At 42.6% G+C, this 19253-nt stretch overlaps 1 protein-coding gene across 2 annotated transcripts in view; it reads left to right on the forward strand.

The window, feature by feature from the left end:
• The window catches only part of ZRANB1 (zinc finger RANBP2-type containing 1), a 46848-nt gene that overhangs the window by 21186 nt on the left and 6409 nt on the right, over window positions 1-19253 (forward strand). For both annotated transcript variants that reach the window (XM_075423907.1, XM_075423908.1), the window contains exons 4-9: window positions 6339-6526; window positions 8167-8320; window positions 10716-10787; window positions 11677-11875; window positions 15418-15538; window positions 16406-16535. In XM_075423907.1, the coding sequence (XP_075280022.1) occupies window positions 6339-6526; window positions 8167-8320; window positions 10716-10787; window positions 11677-11875; window positions 15418-15538; window positions 16406-16535 (864 nt within the window). The remainder of the gene's footprint in view (window positions 1-6338; window positions 6527-8166; window positions 8321-10715; window positions 10788-11676; window positions 11876-15417; window positions 15539-16405; window positions 16536-19253) is intronic.

Consider the following 19253-nt stretch of genomic DNA (forward strand, 5'->3'; position numbering starts at 1 on the left):
CAGATTTACTTAATGCTAAACCCTATAAATATTTACATGTTCTAAAGAATGAATTTAATAGCACTTTAGCTGAAGTAGTTTGCTTTTAGCAACTAGGCTAATTGTGGGCTTATTTAGTGTGAGCAAAGGTAGTATCTGATGTCTAATAAAGAAGATGGCTATAACTGTTGTAGCAGGAAAAGTGCAGGATCAAGATGGTACAAATAGTTGTTATTGGGTGACTGATGTTTTTTAAATTTAGTCTTTTTAAATAACCTTGATCTGTCCTGTATCTTCTTATGTATGCTGAGATCTTTGTGGAAGAAAAGCAGGTTATCAGGAGTAGTCAGCATGGATTCACCAAGGGGAAATCACGCCTGACCAATCTGATAGCTTTCTACGATGGCATGACTGGCTGGGTAGACAAAGGGAGAGCCGTGGATGTTGTCTACCTTGACTTCAACAAGGCTTTCGACACAGTCTCCCATGATATCCTCCTAGGGAAGCTGAGGAAGTGTGGGCTGGATGAGTGGTCGGTGAAGTGGATAGAGAACTGGCTGAATGGCAGAACTCAGAGGGTTGTCATCAGCGGCGCTGAGTCTAGTTGGAGGCTGGTAACTAGTGGTGTCCCCCAGGGGTCAGTACTGGGCCCAGTCTTGTTTAACTTCTTCATCAACGACCTGGATGAAGAGTTAAAATGTGCCCTCAGCAAGTTTGCTGACGACACCAAACTGGGAGGTGTGGTAGATACACCGGAAGGCTGTGCTGCCATTCAGCGTGACCTGGACAGGCTGGAAAGCTGGGCAGAGAGGAACCTGATGAGGTTCAACAAAGGCAAATGCAGGGTCCTGCACCTGGGGAGGAACAACCCCAGGCACCAGTACAGGCTGGGGCGGACCTGCTGGAGAGCAGCTCTGCAGAGAGGGACCTGGGAGTGCTGGTGGACAACAGGTTAACCATGAGCCAGCAGTGTGCCCTGGCTGCCAAGAAGGCCAATGGGATCCTGGGGTGCATCAAGAAGAGTGTGGCCAGCAGGATGAGGGAGGTTCTCCTTCCCCTCTACTCTGCCCTAGTGAGGCCCCATCCGGAGTACTGTGTCCAGTTCTGGGCTCCCCAGTTCAAGAAAGATGAAGAGCTACTGGAGAGAGTCCAGCGGAGGGCTACGAGGATGAGGAGGGGACTGGAACATCTCCCCTACGAGGAGAGGCTGAGGGAGCTGGGCTTGTTCAGCCTGAAGAAGAGAAGGCTGCGAGGGGACCTAATAAATGCTTATAAATATCTGCAGGGTGGGTGTCAGGAGGATGGGGCCAAGCTCTTTCCAGTGGTGCCCAGTGACAGGACAAGGGGCAATGGGCGCAAACTGAAGCAGAGGAAGTTCCAGCTGAACATGAGGAAGAACTTCTTCCCTCTGAGGGTGACGGAGCCCTGGCCCAGGCTGCCCAGGGAGGTTGTGGAGTCTCCTTCTCTGGAGATATTCCAGACCCGCCTGGACGCGGTGCTGTGCAGCCTGCTCTGGGTGACCCTGCTTGGGCAGGGGGTTGGGCTAGATGACCCACAGAGGTCCCTGCCAACCCCGACCATGCTGTGATTCTGTGATTCTGTGATCTGTGCTATTTGTAAGAGTTGGGGCTTTACTAGAAAAAGAAAAACCTCGGCTCCCGGTGCAGTGAAAGAATACTCCAGAAAGAGGAAATGCCTGAATTGCAAGTGGGAACGCGGCTGAAGCTGTGAACTCGGAGTACTGACTTGCGCTTGCATTTTCTCGTGACTTGGGTGCAGTACTTGGCATTCTGTCCCACCACTTAGGATGTCAGACTATAGCCACGTGTTTGCGCACTGAGCGAAGCGAGACTTGTTGGGGGAGACACACGCAGACTGGTGTCTTCCTCTGCAATGCCAGACTGACGTTTCTGGAGCCCGCTGAAAAGCAAAGCTGATCTGGCTGTGGATCGGCGGTGGGCATGGAGTCGTAAGGAGGTGTTTGCGCTTGTGTAGCTCTTGTAACTCGTCAGAGCTGTGCCCTCGCGAGAGGTCTGGCAGCTGGAGCGCTCACGGGTGCTGCGTGAACAATCTGCAGGCAAATGCCACTCTTCCTTTTGACATTTTAACAGTCTGAGGAATGCAGTGGGTGTCAGCGGGGAATAATCCAACTGGCACGGCACTGTATCGGAACACGATTCAGAGGCTGCTTGTGTAAGTAATCAGGCACTTGTGTGTTGTGAAATGTAGCGAATTATAAGATCGGTAAATATTTCTGTAATATTTCTTGTAAACAGTGTTTTGTTAAGCTTTATTTAAATAGACTTAATGGAGGCTCTCATTCATCTGACAGAAATCAAAGCCATTGTAGGAATGTGCCTCCTATTGTCAATAAAAGCACGTTGAGTCCTCACTTTGGAGTGGTGATACTGAATTTAGGAATTGCAGGCAGTTCTTACGAATGCTGTGTGTAGGCAAAGGTTACCCTGTAGTTTTGGGGCAAGATTCGTGTTTTCTGATTCAGATTTCTGGCAGTCTGCCTGTTTTTACAGTATTTTTTTGCTCAGTGTTCATTGCAGCCTTGGATTGTACTGACTGGCGCTGTAAACAGGCTGGTACCTGATGAGCTGTCAGGAATTTTTCCCGTTCTCTGGAAGCAGCTAAAATGGAGTAGATATTTGGTAGAACAAGTAAAAAGAAATTTGGACTGCTCTTGCTGTGCCTAAGAGGGACCAAAGAGGTTTGTAGTGACCGTAGGGTATAGGCCCGGCGTTAGTGATGCTCTGGGAACTTGGCTCACAGTATTTCAGTGCAGGTTAGTACCAGACATCAGAGCACGCAGCAGGTTTTCAAGAGGAAGCTTCTTATAAGGAAATAAATTTGTAATGGCTCTGTGCAAAAAATTCTGCAGAATGAGCTGCGTATGGTTTGATGTTGTGTGTCGTGTTTATCTGTTGAGACTCAGTTACAAAATGGTTACTGCATCCAGAAGTGAGTTTGTCTGGACCTGATCTAAAAATCTCCCGGTGCTTTTTTCCTCTCCCCCATAAATAGTCCCTTGGCTGCTTGGTTTAAGGAACAGAGGATGACCAGATACGATGCGTGCGCGTGGTCACATCACCATCCCGCCATGAGCTGGAGCTGCGCTGGTTTGATGTGTCATTTAGCACACCATCACTGTTTGTCACTTCTAGATAAAGTATTGCCAACCCCATACCTACAACACGTTTGCAATCTCCATTTTTTGATTAAGGCCTAGAAGGCATATGCAGTTTGCCTGGTTTTGATGTGTGTGTAGATCTTTAAATCTTACCGATGAAGCTTAAGTTAGAAATGCGCTTTTTAAAGGACAGCTTACATAATTCCAGTAATTAATTCTAGGACATGGGGCTTTTAGGAATGTCAAGTATTACAAGACGTGGGAATAAACTGCAAGAACTGGCAGTGCTGCGTGTATAGCACGTGTCGCTGATGTGGATCCTTGTTGCAGCTTGTAGTAGTTAGTGCTTGAAGGCATTGCCAGGCCTCACATGACTGCCTCACAGCATCACTCTTAGACCTCAGCTGTTGCTGAGGTTTGGTGAAGAGTGGGATGGTAACAAGTTGCCTTGGGAGTTGAGGATGGGGGCTTAAAAGAGTAATGACAAGTATGAATTGACCTGGCACTGAACTTCAGGCTGCAGTGGCATACGCTGCTCTGTAGCGTGTGCTTGATAAGCTGCCGACTGGAACTGTTACTATGGTTTGGGTCTGATTACCTGTTGTTGAAAGATCGTTTTGGAGATGGTTGATTTTTTGCATTTTGAAATTATTCTGGGATATTGGGATTGTCAGAGTAGCTACCTGCCAGTCTCGGGTGGTCTTTGGCGTTTTTGCTGTTGGGTGGTGTGGTGGAAGGTGTGGACGTGGTAACAGGAATCTTCCCCGTGTCAACAGAAGTGATTAAATTATAAAACGGTATGAAGTGGCTATTGGTATTTAACAAGATGTCTTTCCTAAATTAATATAATAATAAAAAATTAAAGGTGTCATAAGGTAGCAGAGAAGCTGCTCTGCTATCAAGATTCTTCTTTCCCTGTGGATTCTTGGGTCTTTGATGACAGGTCATCTTGTGCCAAAGGTGTAGTATGGCTTGTTTTAAGAGGGTGGGTCATGAGTAATTGTCTGACTGTATCTGTGTGTGTATATATATCTACACCCCTCCAACAAGTCAGTTTGCTGCACTTGGTTGGAATGATGTATCACAAGCAGCCTTTTGGTATTGCCTTATCAGTGGCATAAATGCAATTGCATGGAAATAAAATGTGACACTTGGCATTCTTGTCATGGATACAGCATATATTGCCAAAACTGTACCTTTTGCTTTGGTATGTTGCAGTTCCACCCAGAAGTGGAAACGTTGCAACAGAAGCACAGTGATGTTGGTCGCACATCCCATATTGTGTTCCTTTGCATGTTTTGGAGAACGTCTTGAAAAATCAGTGGATCTTCGGTGTTCATTTCCCTTCAGTGAAGTAGCTTTTCTCCATCAGTAGCAGCTGCTTTCTTCAAGATACAGTATTTTTTTAATCAGCAAAGTTCTCACTCTCATGGAACAAGAACTAAAATGGACAGGCATAACTCTTGTCTAACTAGTTCTTTAACTCATCTGGGGTGAATACATAGGCAGGCAGTTAAGCAGAACAAGACATTAGTGCCGGAGTGGAATGGGAATGTCTTCCCGTACAGGCAGGCCAGAAACGTGCATCAGAAAACTAATTGTCATCCTGTATTGTTTTCATTCTGCCCTGGCCTGGTAGGATTTTTGAGTCCTTGATGAATGGGTAGATGTTGTATGACTGAAATTTGCAGTTGAGTTGGTATTCTGGAACTTCTCTGCTTTAGACCACCGTTGAAGTGAATAACTCATATCTGTAGAAGCTTACTTAAGCGATTGGTAGCTTTGTAGAGAAATGTCTTGCAGCAGTAATCTGTTTTCTCTCTGTGTCTTCTGAAAGCTTTCTAATCTCAGTATTGAAAATGATAGACTTTCTGGCGGAGCTAAGAGTGCTTTCCCAAATCCTGGATTAACCAGCAGCCCAGCGGTTAATGTGCTTCTCTGGTAGTACGCAGTACAATTTGTTGTGGTGTTTGGGGGTTTTTTGTTCCTTTTTTTTGGTTGGTTGGTTTTGGGTTGGAATTTTTTTTTCGTCTGGTGTTTGCACCTTGGTCCTGAACAGGATTGAGTGCCGTTGAGACTTAACCTCTCTCCCTTCTTACCAATTTTGGAGTCTCGGCAAGCAAATTGGGTGAGGGATGGACTCGAGTTTCCATTTCCAGCCTCATGGCCTCTGCTTGGCTGCTGACTCTTAGGAGTTAGCAAGGAGGTTTAGCTACAGAAAACAGAGGACAGGCTTTTCTTATTTGTGATCTAGACTCTTAGTCTTCTGTTCTTACTTCCGTGTTAAAGGTGGCTTTAAGATGACTTTTGTGTTTTCTTGACTCAGCGTTACACAGTTCTCTTAAGAAGCATATCCCTAAAATAGGGTCTTTCTAGTTGAAGGAATTTCTAAATTTAGGAAGTCTTATATTGGAACTGATACTGTTAAAGATAACACCACCGCACCTTGCTGATGGTGTATTCTGGTAATTGCAGCTAAAGAGTGCATTCGGCATGAACAGTCCCGATATGAAGCACGGTACAGAAGTCAGAGATTCCCAGAGACTCTAGAAGACACGAGGGTTGTGTCCGCTGCTCCATCTTGCTTTAGAAAGTAAAGCAACACAAAGTTGATGCGCGCTGTGTGTGTAGTTTCTCTTTAATTCGGTTTTAATAGAGTATCCTGAATGACAGCTGTGTAAGTTCAGTTGGTAATAGAGATGGTGGGCTGAAGAGAGACCTTGTGCTCTGTAACCTCTTCCAACACTATTTTAAACTATATTTGGGGAAAAAAAAACCACTCACCTTTTATTCCAAAAACTTTTAAATGGATCTATTTCCTAGATCCAGTAGTTTGTTTTTAAAATAAGTTACAAGGGAAGATATAATAATCAAATTAATCTCTGTGCTATGAATGAATGACTTCAGTACTGCTGATCAGCTGAGACGCTAGCAAGTATGTTATGCTAGGTATTTCATCAAGGGTCCTCAGCACCACTTCATAGCTGGCTTTTGATCTGCTGTATGATCTAGGAGGTGAGGTAAGTATAAACATTTTGCACTCTTCAGCTTAAAAATACAAAGTAAAAATTTGGGAGTTTCTTTGTGAGCAGGTGCTCTTCATATGTTAGGTCTGTATCAGAATAGATAGAGGTAAACTGTGTTAAATAAGGTGCTTTGATCCAGAGTGGCTCATTCACTAGCTAAAATGATTTTTTTTTTTTTTTTTCTTCTTCTTCAGGAGTCGTAGAAGGTGATTTAGCTGCTGTTGAAGCTTACAAGTCATCAGGAGGAGATATTGCCCGCCAGCTTACTGCAGATGAAGTACGCCTGCTCAATCGCCCGTCTGCTTTTGATGTTGGGTACACCCTTGTGCATCTGGCGATACGCTTTCAGAGACAAGATATGCTAGCAATTTTGCTTACAGAGGTGGGTTACTTCGGCTCTTGCATAGATTGGATAGGAACCTTATGTAACTGTACCATTGTTTGCAGCCAGTGACATGTAACTTTATTTGCTAGAAGATAGAGGCTAATATTGTTAGAATATGTGAATTGCTGCTTTGTGCCTGTGTTGCTCTTTCTACTTAAGAAGCAAGTTTAAGACTGTGTGTATGCACTGGTCTTGAGGACGTTGAGTTTTCTTCTTAACGAGCCGCCTTGGCACGCATTCTGACCTGACTGGTGGTGGAAGTGAGCTATTGTGAGCCTTCCTGTGCGTTGGGTGGGGGAGAGGAAATGCCCCGAAAGCAAAACACCGAGATCAATGGCAGCGTAGTTTCTTCCGAGTTTTGTTAATGACTAAGTCTACCTGGTCTTTATTCCCTGGTTTTCTCAGGAGCTTCTCTTCTAGGGAAAGGCAAATGTCTTGCTCTGCGAAATTGGTGCATTTTCTCTACTCTTTGCCCATTTTGTAGGCTGGTTGGTTCCTTTCTGTGGTCTCTTTGCTCTTGCATGTAGCATTTCCTTGTGTATTTTTGTATGGTCCACCTCACTTCTGGTGGTCTTTGCCCTCCTCTGTTGGTCTTTGCTCTCTTATTAGGCCCAGAAGTAATTCTGTTATCTTTTTTGTCTGTTTTCTTCATCTTGGACTTCTGGTTCCTCACCTATTCAGAGCCCAATTTTTATTCTGCCTCCTTCCCTCCTTTGATGCTTAATGCAATTCTGAAAGCACATGTTCCTGAGAAAAGTAGCATGCCTGGGAAGCACGTAAGGATGATGGAATGCATAGGGTTGAGTAATTAAGAAGAGCAGATGAAGCAAGACAAATGAGCTAAAGCCTTGAGAAGAGTATATGCTTATGGCCAGTATCAGTAGTTCTGTGCTACTTACGTAGCTGTCGGGGTGGATGGAGTTACCTGTTCAAAAACAAGTTAATTTGCTGAATGCTGTGCTACAGACTTTTCTGTTTGCTTTCATTTCTGTTTCAAGGAATACTTACTCAACATACCTTCTGTGAAACTGCTTACTAGCATTGGGGCCACAACGATACCTTCCTTTGTTAGGATATAAACTAGTGAAAATGTGTCTTCAAGGTTTGTGTGGGTTTTTTTTACATATATATCCAGCGTCATCCCTGTGTCACTTGCCCTGTATCACTGAAGAAGCTCCTGCTGCCAGTGATCATTAGAATCTGGAGAAATTTAAGTATCTTATCTTCCCCAAAACTATTAAACTTCTTTGTAGGAAACTGTCTTATGCTATGGTATTGGAGTTTTGTTAAATGGAGGATGGGCTCCTGCAGAAGATTTGAGGTGTATTTCCTGTCGTTATCTAGCTCTTACAGATCTTAACTATTTTTTTGCTTTCCTGTTCCTGCTGGAGGTGACTACTTATTAATTCACTGACTTGATTTAAAGATGTTTTTAACCAGCTTTATATTACCAGCTACTTGACAAGTGAGTGTTAATTCCTTGAGAGCCACTAAACATTTAATCTTTCAGGGTGCCAGTGTTTATACTTCTGTTGCATTACTTGCTCATAAAATACTGTGTGCTGGTGGTTATCACCCCTGAGTCTTTGTATTTAGCTAGAAAGAATACTGAGCACAGTAACTGTGTTGTGTTACAGGTATCGCAACATGCAGCGAAGTGCATTCCTGCCATGGTGTGTCCAGAGGTCACAGAACAAATTCGTCGTGAAATTGCTGCGTCTCTTCATCAACGAAAAGGAGACTTTGCTTGCTATTTTCTGACTGACCTTGTAACATTTACGTTACCTGCAGGTAGTTACAAAAATTCTTCTTACTGATGGAAGATTTTTTTTGTTTTGTTTTGTCACCTAGTTGAGAATTGCTTATTTTGGATGTATACTTCGACTTTCTGGTGGTGCTCTGTGTGTATACAGGTTTTATTTATTAAGTTTTAATAGCTTAGGTCAGATCTAGTAGTTGAATTTGCTTATTAATACTCAGTTTTTGCACACTTCAACCCATTAGTTGTTCCTGTGAGGTGAACATCTGTTGTCCTCTTTCGACAAGAGGAAATTGAAGAAAAGTGGTAAGGAAAGGCTGTGTTTAAACTTAAGATTGGAGCCCAGAGGTTTCTGGGCTCTAATACAACTTTCACATAGCGATGTTAGCTTTCAGTCCTTTCCGTTAAGGCTCAGAGCTGCTATTTGCATTTGTAACTGGTTACAGCAATAGCACTTCTTGTATACTTTTGAGGCACTCCATGATCAAGAGAATGCTTGTCTATTAACAAAAAGCTGTTGGAAGACTTCTTCAGTAGTTGTTTCCTTTAATAGAAATGCTACCACAGGTAAGAAGGTGTGTGGATGGAAACTGTGCTAATCAGCAGATCTGTTTGTCTTGTTTTATAAAGTAGTAGCATTGCAAGAACTGTATTTGGAACCTCTTTAGTTGAGGGTTGCCTCATCTCCTTCTCTTCAAAAAGTCTGGATAATATTTACTACTTGTCTACAACTATCTGTTTGAGGTGCTGTATTCAGTCTTACTCTGTGGGTCACGTGTGAGAGGCAGTGGCGTGGGTCTATGAAGCATCTGGAGATTCAAGGCTTTGTTGCTGTGTGGGAGAGAGAAGGGAAAGAGGGGCAACAGAATCGTTTCATGGCACATGTGAGAAATGTTGTTCTTGGCAGAACTGAGGAATTTGTTTGTTATATGTGCAGCTTTTTGACTTATGTAACAGCCATTAAAGAATTAAGGAGTCGGAATGTTCAAAAGCTTCTGTGCCTCAAGACAGTCCGTGTAGTTCCACTTCCGTCACGCTTAGTCAGCTGAGCATCTTTTGTAATCAGCAGTTAGCAGTTGATCTGAAGATTGCATTTCCAAGGATCGTGGTATAAATCACACACAACCCTATTCAGTTATTGCCTGTACTGATGTAGTTTAGGAACCAGCCTCCACTTATCTTTCAAATAAATGGGTAGGAACCTCCCGAAAAGCCAGTGCATGGATGTGAAGAGTGCAAAACTTTTCAGTTGACTGCTGGCCACAGTAAGCCAGTTCTAGTTGTTGTTTTGTGTTTTTTTTTGTTGTGTGTGTGGTTTTTTTTAAGTAATCAATCGTACAAAAAAAGACCACCCCACAACACCCTGCCTGCACCAAAGAACAGTATGCTTCAGTAGCAACTCATGTGCCTAAACGTGGGCTTCACTTTTAGAACCCCTAGGGTATTGGCCATCTGAGCAGGACTGATGCTGGTGTTGAGAGATCTGCTGCCCTGGAAATACCACTTGGAGCCCGGTCATTATGCCCTAGACTGCCTGAAGGGATACGAGATGTTTCTGTTTAACTGTCTGATTTACTCCCTTATTTTTCACAATCATGCTGAAGCTAGCAAGGTTTCTCTAGGTGCTGATTTGCCTAGCAGCCCTTTACTGCTTAGCCTGTATTGAAATGCAGGTCGTGAGCAAATCTTTAAGGTGTAGCAAATGTTGGAGTTTTAGAATGTGTGTTTGTGTTATGTGATACAGGAGTGACAAGTTTGCCCATTACACAATTTGCTGCCTTTTTTTTTTTTTCCCCTAAAAAAATCACTATAGATCCACAGTTGCAGGTCCTGTCTGTAAAGCTCTCAGAACTGTTGTCAGTAGTGGTGGTTTCCATATTGTAACTCAATAGTTTTCTGACTCCTTGTTGTCTAACCTGCAAACTTGTGGCCTGCAGACCATTAGGGTTCTCTGAACTATTTTGTTGAAGTCTGCATGAAAGGACTAAGAAAGTGGGTGTTCTGTACAAGAATAAGTCTCTTGGCAAACTGTACCTGTCCACCAGGGGAGACCGGGGAGGGGAAGTTATTCAGGTGGGTGGAAAACTACTGCTTAGGATTGAAGCTGTCCTAAATATAGAAAATACTTTTTTTTTTCCCCACCTCAAAGCAGTTCTTTACTTCACTTTCTCCGTCAGAGAAATCCATTTTTACGCTATGTGTGCTGTTACGATCCTTTCTGCATGAAAGGTATGACAGTCAGTCTGAAATACTGCAGTGTGCTCCATGAAGCCTGTGGTCACAAATGACAGATCTGAAAATAACAGCAGCTTTTCAGGGGAGACATCAGGGATGATAGGGCGAAAGCTGTTGCATAAGTTCTGCTGAGCATCAGCTGGTTTTACAGTAACATCAAGTGACTTCTGTATTTGCTTTCTGTTTTTCCAGATATTGAAGACTTACCGCCCACAGTCCAAGAAAAGTTATTTGATGAAGTACTCGATAGAGATGTTCAGAAAGGTAAATGAATCGTAGGATCGCAGAATGCTTTGGGTTGGAAGGGACCTTTCAAGGCCATCTAGCCCAACCCCCCCTGCAGTGAGCAGGGCCATCTTCAGCTGGATCAGGCTGCTCAGAGCCCTGTCCAGCCTGGCCTGGAATGTTCCCAGGGATGGGGCCTCCACTACCTCTCTGTGCTACCCATTCCAGTGTTTCATCACCCTCATTGTAAAAGAATGTCGTCCTTATATCCAGTCGGAATCTCCCTTCTAGTCTAAAACCATCACCCCTTGTGCTGTCGCAACAGGCTCTGCCAAAGTCTGTCCCTCAGTGCTCTGAGAGTGGCCAGACTCTCTCCTTGCTTTTCAGAGAATATCTCTGCTATTAAAAAAAAAAGGTGCGTGTGTGTATGTATGTGGTTTTGTTGCCTGAATTAGTTAAATATAGATTTGATGCTTTCAAGTTAATCTTCACCCTGGAATTATTTTAATTTTAACATTTACAGACTATTTATGAGGCAGAGAGAGAATGAAGTCTGTAGAAGTTATGTTTGTAATGCATCTTTGACTTTTAAAGATCTTTAAAGCTTTACAGTTTTAAATCACAAGCTCTTTGAAGAAAACTGAATAAATCTTTCCACTTCAGTAACAATCCTCAGACAAATGACATGATGCTTTGTTTAAGGCTATGGTTTGTTTGGTTTTTTTTTTTTTCTTCTTTTTGTGACAGTATTTTGCCCAAGGAATGCCTTTAACCATTGTAGTTCACCTGTTTTTGAAGTATGAAGGAAAACTTAGCGTTATTCATGTGAATTGGTAAATTGTGGAGATTATGCCACTGCTGTGCTGCTCAGATTCTCTGAGACTTCAAACAAATATAGGCTTTAAAAGAGGTTATTGTCACGTTGCAGAGCTAGAAGAGGAATCTCCCATTATTAACTGGTCACTGGAACTGGGTACGCGCTTGGACAGCAGGTTATATGCACTTTGGAATCGGACTGCAGGGGACTGCCTGCTTGATTCAGTACTACAAGCCACTTGGGGCATTTACGACAAGGATTCAGTGCTGCGGAAAGCTCTTCACGACAGTTTACATGACTGCTCACATTGGTAAGTTAGTTTTTATATCAACTTCAGATAGCTTTCCATGTAGTAGTACAGCATTAAAAAGAAACACATCCATCACTCCCCAGTTTACCGTGGATTGTGTGCCTCAAAGTGTGAGTCACAGCGTGATTCATGTAGTAATCTAGATCTAGCATGTTTTAAGAGTGAGCACTGGAAACTTGTACATTCTGCACCCAGTGGTGGTACGTGATATTCAGCAAACAGCGTTTAAACCAGAGTGAAGCATCTTACGCTGTGGGCTTGTCAGGCGTGCGCTACCCACAGTGAAGGCTGGAATGTACTCGCAGTGTAAATCATGCACATGCCGTGCCTTGCTGCTGTTGGGGGAAGCTTTGCAGAAGATTATTGATAGAAGATAGCCTTTTATTCCTGTATAAACTTCTCAGTATTTTCATTCCATCTGCTTAGTTACAGCTTTATTCGGTATTGTTCTTTTTGCTCGTCTTCTCTCTGCTGCAGTAAAGGCAGTAAAGCAGAGCGGTGACATTTAACTAGTGCTGTCATTTGGCCACAGAATTAATTTATCATTCTACAGAAGCGCAATCAGCAGGCATACTAGACAACGAGCCTGTGCCCTTGCTCTGTGTGCTGCACGGGAGGTCAACAACAAAGGTTAATTTTAGCGGTACCTGTAAGTACTTTTTGTGATTACAGTCCCTGACTGCGTGCTGCTGGGAGAAAACTCCCCAGATTAGTACCCAGAGCTGGATTCGATAAAGCGGCGCTTCAGTAGCACTTCTCCCGAGAACCTGTCTCCAAATGGATCTGTCACTACTTTGGCGTTGTTTATAACAGAGCGTGCGTCTCGGCCACGCAGGAATGTCCCTGGCATCACAAGCAGTTCCCCTGAGGCCAGAACAGAGACTTATGATAGATCAGGTTTTGTTCTTTATGGTAACAAACACAAGCGTGGTATCCAAAAACATGCTGCAGACTACTGGGGTTTAAATCAGTCTTTCAGAATGTTAATGTTAACTGTTGTTGACTTAGTGTTGTATCTAACAAAAGTCATGATTTAGAGTGTGTTAGATCTGGTGAAGCCTTTTAGCTCATGTTCTAGACAGAATTTGCATTTTACTCTGAGTTTGCTTAATCTTTATCCTTATTGGAAGCATGGTGTTTTTTAACTGATTCATGTGTTCCTTTATAGTTGTTTGAATACAATTGCCTGCTTGCAGTCTGGATAATCTTATTTGTTAGTTTGTCGTCGGGAAAATCAGGACAGGTTCTAGTACAAACCTGTAGAGCTGGATCCTTCATAGGAACTGGTCTGCCTGCAGAAGCTGTTGGTGATGGGAATTTGTGAATCAACTGACATGTTAGTGGTGATGATGGATTACACTTGAGTTGTAATTCATTTAAAAAAAATCCATTTTGAGGTGTGAGAAGTCTTTTAGTCAAGTTCTGTTGTAAAATGATCTTCCTGTACATCCTATACTTGCAGTATAGATTCTGTGTGGGAATTAATTCTGTGGGCTAGGATGCGTAGCCGATAGAAAGTGACGTTGTCGTCACTGGCTTTAATGGTAGTTGCTGAAGGAACAGGCTCTTAAATGCAATCACTAGTCTCAGCAGCAGTACACTTAAACTTCTCTCTAGTGGAATTGTTCTTCAGAGCCTTCACACCGACACTTAAACTCAGGTATTTTTATAGTCGGACACAGAACATTCATGGACCTCATTTGGCCTCAGTGTGTTATGTTTGTTTAGATGCTGAACAAAGAAGAATCTATTTACTGGAGACACTGGAGTGTCTGGCACTCAGAAAAAGCTCAGGAGTGCAGTTCCAGAGGCTCTGACCCGTGGAGTCTTCCACTCGCTTTAAGTGACTTCACTTTTTAGTTCACTCACAAGTGTGTTCTGATCTGTCCTTTTGTATTTCGCTGGAGAACGGGCATATGCCCTGAGTTGGCTCTCAGAGTTTATTGGTGTTTTGTGGTTTTTTTTGTTTTGTTTTGTGTTTTTTTCTTTTCTTTTTCTTACAGATTCTTTTAGTTTTCTTTTGTTGAACTGAAAAGGTTGTTTTAAATGAGATCAAAATCTTAAGCCTTGACTTCTGTCTACAAGGCTACCTCCTGTGAACTTCTACAGATAACTGTGTCTATGGCTGACTAACTCGGAGAAGAAACTGCTTTAGGAGAACAATTTCACAGTAGAGCTCTTGAGGGGCTGGTTTGTTTGTTTTCTGTTTTAGCAGAATCTGATTAAACTTCTTTCAGGAGACCTAGCAATTAATTAATTTAGCACAAGGTGCTTGGTTAGACATTTCTGGGGTAAGACAGGCAAAATATGTCAGGTGCAAAGATGGAAGCAGTTGATGTGTTTGGATAGAAACTGGAGTGTAGATGGATCCAGAAGATTCCCTGTGGGTGTATGACTGTGTGTAAGCATAGAGACCTGTCAAAATGTCTTGCTAGTAAGTCTTTTAAGCCACGCAGAGGTTTTAGGTGCACTTGGGAAAGCCAGCCTGGCTGGGGATGGCTGGTGCATACATCCTAAGATTTTAGGATGGTTACTTCATTTCTGAAAGCACAGGGAAGGTTTCTTCCACACACACTCGCTGTCTGTTAATTTTCTCAGATTTTGATTAAATGAGTTCATTTCACTGACTCTTAATAAGCTGAACTTCAGAATGGTTTCTTTGGGTTCGCAGTAAAGGCTGTTGTTTAAAAGTTGGCTTAGCACTTTTCAGTAAACCTGTGTTCCTAATGTGAAGCTGTGGCCTTCGTGTGGTGACTGGACTGAGTTTAAAATTTTAAAAAGCCAGCATCTGCTTTTTAATGTGTAGGTCATTTTTCTTTGTAATTTGTTAAGAAAGATAAAACACTAGGACTAAACTAGCATACAAAAATGCTGATTTTAGTTTAAATAGAAAAATAGAATTCCTGTGACTTTAAAACTTTTGGTGTAAATTGGATTAATCCTACTTTCTATATTCGATTCTTATCCATGCTGCTTTAGAACTATTCTATATAATGTGAAATTACCACATTCTTTGTTCCAAAACCTGATATAAAGCAGATTCTGCCTCTTAACCATGTTCTATTTGAAGCTGATACACAAGTACTTTGGAGTTAATTGGCTCATGATATGGTCAGTAGTAGAGAATACCTGTCTTGTTTGCGTGAGAAGAATGACCAGCTCCTCTTAGGTGAAATGGAATGTCTTAGTTACATTCCCTGTACATCAACACTTAAATAATCCTAAGTCAGTCTTCAAAAAACCTATTACAAGAAGTATCAAACTAGCTGGGAGCCTGTTAGGAACTTGCACGTATTACATCATGTTTGCTGTAGGCATTGCCATCCTAAGTGATTTCTTAAATGAGGGTTGTGAAATGGAGCCTCCTGAAGATTAAAAGCAAAACAAAATCCAGTTTTCTTGACGTATGCTCTCTTTCTTCCCCCTGCTTTACAGCCTTGGGATAAGGGATTACAAGGATTGAATATTGCTATCAGGTGTACGGTGACTGAGTGAAAAATATTTTTGTCTTTACCTCTCCTTCTCTGTATTGAACATCTTAGGTTCTATACACGCTGGAAAGAGTGGGAATCGTGGTATTCCCAAAGCTTCGGTTTACATTTCTCGTTGCGAGAGGAACAGTGGCAGGAGGATTGGGCATTCATACTCTCTCTTGCGAGCCAGGTAAGAAAACTTCTTTATAAAATGGCAGTTAGAAAGGATATTTTAATCTCTGAAAAGAAATTTCAAGATGTTGGTGTTCTTCAGGAAACAGAATTTTCATGTATAATGGAAAACATTCCCCTTAAGCCAGCAATCTCAAAGTATTACTGGGTAGACTCTTCTGCCAAGATGGAAAGGTTCATTTAAAATTCTATTTTTTGAACTTACCATTAAGCAGAACAATACAAAAATGTTTGGCTCTGTTGGTGTCGGTGAAGTCTGTAGAATAAATACACAGTTGTCTATTTAATCTCCTGCCTCCTAGCTCCTGCAACACTTACCTCCTGAAACATACTTATAAATCTGTAAGTTTACATTAGTTAAACTTCAGCAAGCTAATATTTTATAACTCCACTCCAAAATGAGATTTACATGCCTATAGGCTTCCAACCATAGGACAATTTTTAGCTCCTCTTTTAAAGTGTAAGCGTGATTTTGGTGCTATTTTCTTGTGGTCTGTTTTGGATGTGCTCTTTTCCTGTCATCAAAAGATATTTACCTTAACTTGTTGTCAGATGAATGAATTATTTTTAGACTAAACATTATGTAGAGTTTCGCTTCCAACTAGGGAATGAATTGTGTTAGATTGAATTTGGGCAATAGGACAAAGAATTATTACTGACAGATCAAGTTCTGGTGCAAGCTGAATAGTTTTTGCTTATTTCCACCTGATATGTAATAGTCTTCCAGTCTTTTGTTTTTTTGTCTGTCACAGCTATATCACTCTTAAAAGCATTTTCTGTTTCAATTGAAAGACTTTTTCAAATTTCAGAGTAAAAAATTGTAAGTTCTGTTTCAAGTGATGTCTGTCTTTTGTCTTTGGTTCAGCCTGGAGCGAGTTTGGAGCAGACACACATTTTTGTACTTGCACATATTCTTAGAAGACCAATTATAGTTTATGGAGTAAAATATTATAAGAGTTTCCGAGGAGAAACATTAGGATATACCCGCTTTCAAGGTAAGCCTTTAGTTTTTCAAATTCAGTTTTAAAAAGAGTTCAGCTGTGAATCATAATCATGAAGGAAGTTGAAAGGAGAGTGACACAAGCTGCTAGCTGGAAGAGGATGGAATTATGCTGTGGGTAAGCTTTCTGTAGCTGTTAAAGAGAACAAAACAATCCCCTGAAAACTTGCAGTTTTTCATTGTACAGCAGGCGTGCTGCCTGTAGTCACAGTAAAGATGTGTTTTGACCTCTACTCAATATGCCTTTAGTCTGTAATTTACATAAAATATTCTGGTTGTGAGAACTTACAAAAAATTGTGTTGGTTTGTACTGCTGCAAGACACAGGAAATTTAATAAATGGAATTTGAAATTCCATTTGTTTGGGATACTAATGGCTGTACATGTTCATTTTGGAAACTAAACTGTATTTAGCATTTCCTGAAGGAGGCTTTCCAGGGTACTTCGTGAGGCTGGGGGCGAGGCAGGCAGAAGGGGTTTGCGCCGGCGCAGTGTCTCACCAGGGTGACGGCCGTACCTGCTGGGTGCTCTTTGGGACGACGGGGCATGTCTTGTCACCGCAGCACCGCTGAAGAGGCCATCTGTGAAGCGGCCCTTAGGAGCAGTGAGAAGCAGCCACCCTTACAGCAGGAGGCCAGGGTATACAAAGAAGGGTAGAGAAAATTAAAGTAGGGTGGAGAACGATAAAGTGGCACTTTTTTTTTGGTAAACTATTAAAGTAAAAGAGGTGGCAACTTCGATGTGTGCTGTAGAGGGTGAAAAGGAAGGAATTCTCTTCATAGATGCTCTACCAACAGTTACTGTGTGAGCTACAAGACTAGGTAACTTAGTTACAATTACAAAGCTTGGTCGACCTTAGAAATGCCTACAAATAACTGAAGGGTGGGTGTCAGGAGGATGGGGCCAGACTCTTTTCGGTGGTGCCCAGCGACAGGACAAGGGGCAACGGGCACAAACTGAAGCACAGGAAGTTCTGTCTGAAGATGAGGAAGAACTTCTTCCCTCTGAGGGTGACGGAGCCCTGGCCCAGGCTGCCCAGGGAGGCTGTGGAGTCTCCTTCTCTGGAGATATTCCAGACCTGCCTGGACAAGGTCCTCTACAACCTACTGTAGGTGACCCTGCTTCGGCAGGAGGGTTGGACTGGGTGACCCACAGAGGTCCCTTCCAACCCCAGCCATGCTGTGATTCTGTGACTGATAATGTAAATCTCACTTTCTGTAAACTTGGGTTCCACGATGCAGTTAAAAGGAAAGGTTTAAAGCTTATCGGTGTTGCAGTAATTGACACTTTACAGATGGTGTGATGTAAATACCGACCTATTTCTCAAGTAGTACTATAATTTCCCATTGCTTGAGCAGGTTCTTTCTGACTGTTTCTCCTCCTGTCTTCTGGGCAAGCAGCCTAGCTATCCTTAAGGCAAATACGAAGATTTTTAGTTGACTCAGTCCAGTTTTGTTTAGATGTATGTCTGTAGATGGGTATTCTATTTTGCAAGCCAAATATGTGTTTGGGCAGCTTTCCTCTGTAACACTTGAATATTTGCCTGTCTACAGGAGTGAAAACATAGGAGGGGACTGGGAGTGCCTGTACCTGCTCAGCAGTAAACAAAGCCGAGGTGGAAGGACTGCTCAGGCCCTGCGGCTGTGTTACAGGGTGTGGGGGTGTTTCTTGTGCCTGTGGCTCATCTTCCTGGCCTTGAGTGCATCTGCTTGACTGCTGCCCTACAGCTGTTTCCACCAGTGCATCACTGTTTATTTATAGCTTAGTATCTTGAAACATCTCTGAATGTGGATTTTCTAAAAAGTACACTAACTTTGGAAGGTGGCAAACCTTACACAGAACTCCGGGCTGTGGAGTTACTGTCCAACATGTAACCTATTAACAGCTAATTAGAGTCTGCAGATGATCAGAGAAGCTGTGTGGCTTGTAAGTTTGGGGCAGTGATGAAACTTCTTTATGTGAGGAAATGATAATTTTTTTTGAAGAGTATAAAAATTTGGTACTCTTCGTAGTTACACGCTGTCTTTTGAGTGATGAAAGGATAGACTGGGAAAGAACAGTTAAATCATGTGACATAGATCTGACGCTTCACGTCTGCGTTGCTTTTAACTCAAAGGCTGAGTGGTTTGCAAAATGCTTTTATTTGGTAGATTGGGTGCTGAGGCAGACTAGCGTTACGTGGCCTAAATATGCTGAAATTGTTTTCTTGCTCTGTGAACCAGAAGGTAGCCGGGTGTCTGGGACAGCCTTCTGCTAGACACGCGTTTCCAGGAATTGAGTCAGACGCGTATTTATGACTCGTGATTTGCTTGCCACAAGCCGCATCCCTCCATACACAGAAACATGCAGCGCCGTGAACAGGTGAGCTTAGGAGTCCCGTGTCAGATTACCTGCAGTTACTTCTGTCCCTGTCCACCCACATTTTTGTGGTTAATGTGTGCTGATGAAACGCTGGCAGCACAGCTGAAAGCAAGCAGCCGCTGGACTCGGAGCAGTGTGGGCTGCCAAGACAAGTCTCCTTCCTGTAAATGGTACAGGACCTGCTGCTCTGGGCTTGGCACGTGCCCCTTCGGTGAAGCTTTGAGGGGTGCTCAGGCTTCTCTGACTTGCTGCATAGCACCCTGCCTGTGTTTAAGACCAAAGAAGAAAGAGGAAAAAGATTGCAGGTTAGAACAGAGATGGGAAATTTTTTTTTTTTTTTTTTTTTTTTTAAT

This window comes from Opisthocomus hoazin, chromosome 6 (genome assembly GCF_030867145.1).
Source record: "Opisthocomus hoazin isolate bOpiHoa1 chromosome 6, bOpiHoa1.hap1, whole genome shotgun sequence".
Classification (NCBI taxonomy): Eukaryota; Metazoa; Chordata; class Aves; order Opisthocomiformes; family Opisthocomidae; genus Opisthocomus; species Opisthocomus hoazin.